At 37.0% G+C, this 7,500-nt stretch overlaps 1 protein-coding gene across 1 annotated transcript in view; it reads right to left on the reverse strand.

Moving 5' to 3' along the window:
• mylkb (myosin light chain kinase b) overlaps window positions 1–7,500 on the reverse strand; it is a 53,835-nt gene that overhangs the window by 8,812 nt on the left and 37,523 nt on the right. Inside the window, exons 14-16 of the mRNA XM_080794431.1 lie at window positions 3,993–4,196; window positions 1,902–1,965; window positions 691–844 (exon numbers count right to left, since the gene is read on the reverse strand). Coding sequence (XP_080650557.1) covers window positions 691–844; window positions 1,902–1,965; window positions 3,993–4,196 — 422 coding nt within the window. The remainder of the gene's footprint in view (window positions 1–690; window positions 845–1,901; window positions 1,966–3,992; window positions 4,197–7,500) is intronic.

Raw genomic sequence — 7,500 nt, forward strand, 5'->3', positions numbered from 1 at the left:
GGAGGAGGATAGACTATGTAGTCTGTGTGATCTAAAGCAAATCGAAAATGAAATGCATTTTGTTTTTTACTGTCCATTCTACAACTCTAATTAGGGAGAGACTTTTTAATAAGATAGACCCAAACCATGAATTTGTATGGTTGGAGGACTTCGAGAGACTGAAGCGCCTGTTTCAAAAGTACACTTTTTCATTTGCCTCATTCCTTGAGAAGGCCTGGTCATTGAGGAGGAGGAGGGCCATTTACATGTAAAATGGCCTCGTTATGATTGTTTTTGTTTCATTTTCATTTTCTTTGTTTTGTTTTCTTTGTTTGTTTGTTCGCATAATTTACAAATATGTATGAACAGGAAGTGTTGTATTCAGTGTATTCTGTGAAATGTGTCATATAATCCCATATGGGATGGGCCCAAAATGGCATGACACGAAAATAAAAATGTCATTCATTGATTCATTCACATACAGTATATGCCATGTTTTATTTTCTGCACCACCTGCTTTATTTTATATTATTTTTTCACGTCATTGATATGATGTTGTTATGTTGTCGTTTGTCATATCTGTGATTGTGATAGCCTCCTGGCCAGGCCGAGAGAGAGAGAGAGAGAGAGAGAGAGAGAGAGAGAGAGAGAGAGAGAGAGAGAGAGAGAGAGAGAGAGAGAGACATAGACAGACATAGAGGGAGTCCGTACCTAGCCTCCTGGCCAGGCCGAAGTCGATCAGTTTGATGTTGCTTCCCGTCTTGTTGACGCACATGATGTTCTCAGGCTTCAGGTCCAGATGGACGATGCCTTGTTGGTGGATGAAGGAGACACCGTCTACGATCTGGAGCATGTACCTAATGACCTGGAATTAATATAACTATTATTAATACAACATTATGCATGTACCTGATGACCTGGAATTAATATAACTATTATTAATACAACATTATGCATGTACCTGATGACCTGGAATTAATATAACTATTATTAATACAACATTATGCATGTACCTGATGACCTGGAATTAATATAACTATTATTAATACAACATTATGCATGTACCTAATGACCTGTAATTAATATAACTATTATTAATACAACATTATGCATGTACCTAATGACCTGTAATTAATATAACTATTATTAATACAACATTATGCATGTACCTAATGACCTGGAATTAATATAACTATTATTAATACAACATTATGCATGTACCTAATGACCTGTAATTAATATAACTATTATTAATACAACATTATGCATGTACTTAAGACCTGGAATTATAACTATTTATGGTTTTTAGGTCTGCTATTTCTTTTTTAAATCGAAGAACGACTGACATTTTTAGAATCTGATCTCAGGTCAGAATGGGTTAATCAGACCAGTGTGTGTGTGTGTGTGTCCAGTGGAAACCTCGTATGAATCTGATCTCAGGTCAGAATGGGTTAAGTGTTGCAGTTTGGGGAAGTGCTAGTTAGATATCACTCAACTGACCTGCGGGCGTGTCACCTGTTTTGAATTAGCACATAATGCAGGAGGCAGCAGAATACGTAGATGTGTATTCTTCGGTCGGCTAGAGGCGCGGCGGCCTATTAGGCGATATCATTTAACCCATTCTGACCTGAGATCAGATTCATACGAGGTTTCCACTGGACACACACTGGTCTGATTAACCCATTCTGACCTGAGATCAGATTCTAAAAATGTCAGTCGCTCTTCGATTTTTCAAAAATAGCAGACCTACAAGCTCGTAGCGCGCCACTCGGTGGCGCGCTATGAGCTTGTAGATCTGCTGTTTTTCAATAGCTAAAGCATAACATGATGCTAACACCAAAATGGGTTCCCGTTCAGAATGGGTTAATAGTGATTAACTTTAACTTTGCCAATATAATAATAGTAATAGTAATAGTAATAACCTCTCTCTCCGTCAGCTCAAAGTCCTCGTCGATGATCCGTTCGAACAGCTCACCGCCCGAAATCCTGAACGCACGCACACACACACACACACACACGCACACACGCACACACGCACACACGCACACACACACGCACACACACACACACACACACACACACACACATGCACGAACGCATGCACACGCACGCACACGCATACGCACACACGTGCGCACGCACGCATGCACGAACGAATGCACATGCAGGTGTACACCCACGCGCACGCGCACACACACACACACACACACACGACTTTGTTAGGAAATAACTATAGCGTACTATGCATCATGTATATATTATACAGAACGTTTGATTGTTGTTTGATTATATGAATAACTTACCGCACAATCAGCCAAATGTTGCAGATTAAGATTAAATTATTATTAGTATTTATATTTCAAAACTTCCCGCATGTTTCACCACATTTCACTCATTATCATTCTGCATTTCTCTGCATAACTTTCAACTTTCTGCATAATTCACAAATTAATTATCTTCCTACAATTTCACTGAAATCAAACCTTGAGGATTGTTGTCTCCACCAGGAGGCGCCGAAGGCATGGGGAGAGAGTATGTTTTATTGTCTCCACCAGGCCGAAGGCATGAGGAGAGAGTATGTTTTATTGTCTCCACCAGGCTGAAGGCATGAGGAGAGAGTATGTTTTATTGTCTCCACCAGGCTGAAGGCATGGGGAGAGAGTATGTTTTATTGTCTCCACCAGGCCGAAGGCATGGGGAGAGAGTATGTTTTATTGTCTCCACCATGAAGGCATGGGGAGAGAGTATGTTTTATTGTCTCCACCAGGCTGAAGGCATGGGGAGAGAGTATGCTTTATTGTCTCCACCATGAAGGCATGGGGAGAGAGTATGTTTTATTGTCTCCACCAGGCTGAAGGCATGGGGAGAGAGTATGTTTTATTGTCTCCACCATGCTGAAGGCATGGGGAGAGAGTATGTTTTATTGTCTCCACCAGGCTGAAGGCATGGGGAGAGAGTATGTTTTATTGTCTCCACCAGGCTGAAGGCATGGGGAGAGAGTATGTTTTATTGTCTTTACCAAGAATGCATGGGGAGAGAGTATGTTTTATTGTCTCCACCAGGCCGAAGGCATGGGGAGAGAGTATGTTTTATTGTCTCCACCAGGCCGAAGGCATGGGGAGAGAGTATGTTTTATTGTCTCCACCAGGCTGAAGGCATGGGGAGAGAGTATGTTTTATTGTCTCCACCAGGCCGAAGGCATGGGGAGAGAGTATGTTTTATTGTCTCCACCAGGCCGAAGTCATGGGGAGAGAGTATGTTTTATTGTCTCCACCAGGCCGAAGGCATAAGGAGAGAGTATGTTTTATTGTCTCCACCAGGCTGAAGGCATGGGGAGATAGTATGTTTTATTGTCTCCAACATGAAGGCATGGGGAGAGAGTATGTTTTATTGTCTCCACCAGGCCGAAGGCTTGGGGAGAGAGTATGTTTTATTGTCTCCACCAGGCCGAAGGCATGGGGAGAGAGTATGTTTTATTGTCTCCACCAGGCTAAAGGCATGGGGAGAGAGTATGTTTTATTGTCTCCACCAGGCTGAAGGCATGGGGAGAGAGTATGTTTTATTGTCTCCACCAGGCCGAAGGCATGGGGAGAGAGTATGTTTTATTGTCTCCACCATGAATGCATGGGGAGAGAGTATGTTTTATTGTCTCCACCAGGCCGAAGGCATGGGGAGAGAGTATGTTTTATTGTCTCCACCAGGCCGAAGTCATGGGGAGAGAGTATGTTTTATTGTCTCCACCAGGCCGAAGGCACGGGGAGAGAGTATGTTTTATTGTCTCCACCATGAAGGCATGGGGAGAGAGTATGTTTTATTGTCTCCACCAGGCCGAAGGCACGGGGAGAGAGTATGTTTTATTGTCTCCACCATGAAGGCATGGGGAGAGAGTATGTTTTATTGTCTCCACCAGGCCAAAGGCATGAAATCAGCTAACTCAGCCATCAGTAACCATGACGATATCTATCTTACATCTCCAGCACCATGACGGTATCAGTAACCATGAGGATACTTACATCTCCAGCACCATGACGATGTCGGCCTTGCCCTCGAAGGCGTCCACACACTGCACCAGCTTGGGGTGGTGGAGGTCGTTCATGATGGAGATCTCGTGGCGGACGTTGTCCTTGTCCTTCACCGAGTACGCCTTGATGAACTTCCCCGCCCACGTCTTGGTGGTGGCCTTCTCCCTCAGCTTGAACACCTGGCCGAACTTCCCCCTATAGCAACGAGAGGTTAACGATGTAAACACCTGCCTAGCAACGGGTAGATTCATTGGTACTCCTGAGGAGGACAGAGTCTGTCTAGTGTGTGATTTAAAATAAATTGAAAATGAAATTCATCTTTTGTTTTACTGCCCATTATATGAGGAATTAAGACATGTATTATTTTGTAAAATGACAACCATCTGTGCTGACTTTTTCTGGTTGGAGGACTATGAAAAACTGGAATTTTGTTTTAGGAAAGGTACTTTTGCTTTGGCAGACTTTTTATGCAGGTCGTGGGAAATAAGGCAGAATGTTTTGTTTGTGTAAAAAAAAAAAAAAAAAAAAAAATCAACAAAACATATCTGTTTATTGTAATTGCAATTGCAATATTGAAGCAATGTTATGGTGTGTCCTGTAAGTCCATGTGGGCTGGGCGCCTTTGGTGCATGACACAAAAATAAAGAAATCTATCTATCTATCTACCTAGCAACCAGGATGTAAACACTTGTCTAAATGGGTTAAAACAACAGATATGTGTTGGATGTTGGATGCCGGTTACAATTTACAATTGTGGCATTTATCAGACGCTCTTAATCCAGAGCGATTTACATTAAGCAAGAACAAAAAAGCAGGGGAATACATCGCATATATAAAAATGCATTTATCATGAAACATGCGTAAGCTAAGAACGTAACTAGAACATAATATAATGACACTATACATAATAAAGCTATACACATATACTATACACAATGCAATTATTGTGCCGTCTACATGACACGCTATAAGTCTGTTTCAAATGCTATCTAAGTCTAAAAGGTGCTAAGAAGTGCATTCCACAGGTGGGATGCTTACGTTCCCAGTCTCTAAGTCTAAAAGGTGCTAAGAAGTGCATTCCACAGGTCGGATGCTTACGTTCCCAGTCTCTAAGTCTAAAAGGTGCTAAGAAGTGCATTCCACAGGTCGGATGCTTACGTTCCCAGTCTCTAAGTCTAAAAGGTGCTAAGAAGTGCATTCCACAGGTGGGATGCTTACGTTCCCAGTCTCTAATAATAATAATAATATTATAATATGATGCTTACGTTCCCAGTCTCTAAGTCTAAAAGGTGCTAAGAAGTGCATTCCACAGGTCGGATGCTTACGTTCCCAGTCTCTAAGTCTAAAAGGTGCTAAGAAGTGCATTCCACAGGTCGGATGCTTACGTTCCCAGTCTCTAATAATAATAATAATATTATAATATGATGCTTACGTTCCCAGTCTCTAAGTCTAAAAGGTGCTAAGAAGTGCATTCCACAGGTGGGATGCTTACGTTCCCAGTCTCTAATAATAATAATAATATTATAATATGATGCTTACGTTCCCAGTCTCTAATAATAATAATAATATTATAATATGATGCTTACGTTCCCAGTCTCTAATAATAATAATAATATTATAATATGATGCTTACGTTCCCAGTCTCTAATAATAATAATAATATTATAATATGATGCTTACGTTCCCAGTCTCTAATAATAATAATAATATTATAATATGATGCTTACGTTCCCAGTCTCTAATAATAATAATAATATTATAATATGATGCTTACGTTCCCAGTCTCTAATAATAATAATAATATTATAATATGATGCTTACGTTCCCAGTCTCTAATAATAATAATAATATTATAATATGATGCTTACGTTCCCAGTCTCTAATAATAATAATAATATTATAATATGATGCTTACGTTCCCAGTCTCTAATAATAATAATAATATTATAATATGATGCTTACGTTCCCAGTCTCTAATAATAATAATAATATTATAATATGATGCTTACGTTCCCAGTCTCTAATAATAATAATAATATTATAATATGATGCTTACGTTCCCAGTCTCTAATAATAATAATAATATTATAATATGATGCTTACGTTCCCAGTCTCTAATAATAATAATAATATTATAATATGATGCTTACGTTCCCAGTCTCTAATAATAATAATAATATTATAATATGATGCTTACGTTCCCAGTCTTTAATAATAATAATAATATTATAATATGATGCTTACGTTCCCAGTCTCTAATAATAATAATAATATTATAATATGATGCTTACGTTCCCAGTCTCTAATAATAATAATAATATTATAATATGATGCTTACGTTCCCAGTCTCTAATAATAATAATAATATTATAATATGATGCTTACGTTCCCAGTCTCTAATAATAATAATAATATTATAATATGATGCTTACGTTCCCAGTCTCTAATAATAATAATAATATTATAATATGATGCTTACGTTCCCAGTCTCTAATAATAATAATAATAATATTATAATATGATGCTTACGTTCCCAGTCTCTAATAATAATAATAATATTATAATATGATGCTTACGTTCCCAGTCTCTAATAATAATAATAATATTATAATATGATGCTTACGTTCCCAGTCTCTAATAATAATAATAATATTATAATATGATGCTTACGTTCCCAGTCTCTAATAATAATAATAATATTATAATATGATGCTTACGTTCCCAGTCTCTAATAATAATAATAATATTATAATATGATGCTTACGTTCCCAGTCTCTAATAATAATAATAATATTATAATATGATGCTTACGTTCCCAGTCTCTAATAATAATAATAATATTATAATATGATGCTTACGTTCCCAGTCTCTAATAATAATAATAATATTATAATATGATGCTTACGTTCCCAGTCTCTAATAATAATAATAATATTATAATATGATGCTTACGTTCCCAGTCTCTAATAATAATAATAATATTATAATATGATGCTTACGTTCCCAGTCTCTAATAATAATAATAATATTATAATATGATGCTTACGTTCCCAGTCTCTAATAATAATAATAATAATATTATAATATGATGCTTACGTTCCCAGTCTCTAATAATAATAATAATAATATTATAATATGATGCTTACGTTCCCAGTCTCTAATAATAATAATAATATTATAATATGATGCTTACGTTCCCAGTCTCTAATAATAATAATAATATTATAATATGATGCTTACGTTCCCAGTCTCTAATAATAATAATAATATTATAATATGATGCTTACGTTCCCAGTCTCTAATAATAATAATAATATTATAATATGATGCTTACGTTCCCAGTCTCTAATAATAATAATAATATTATAATATGATGCTTACGTTCCCAGTCTCTAATAATAATAATAATATTATAATATGATGCTTACGTTCCCAGTCTCTAATAATAATAATAATATTATAATATGATGCTTACGTTCCCAGTCTCTAATAATAATAA

The sequence above is a fragment of the Protomyctophum bolini genome, assembly GCF_963924005.1.
Source record: "Protomyctophum bolini genome assembly, chromosome: 22".
NCBI lineage: Eukaryota > Metazoa > Chordata > Actinopteri > Myctophiformes > Myctophidae > Protomyctophum > Protomyctophum bolini.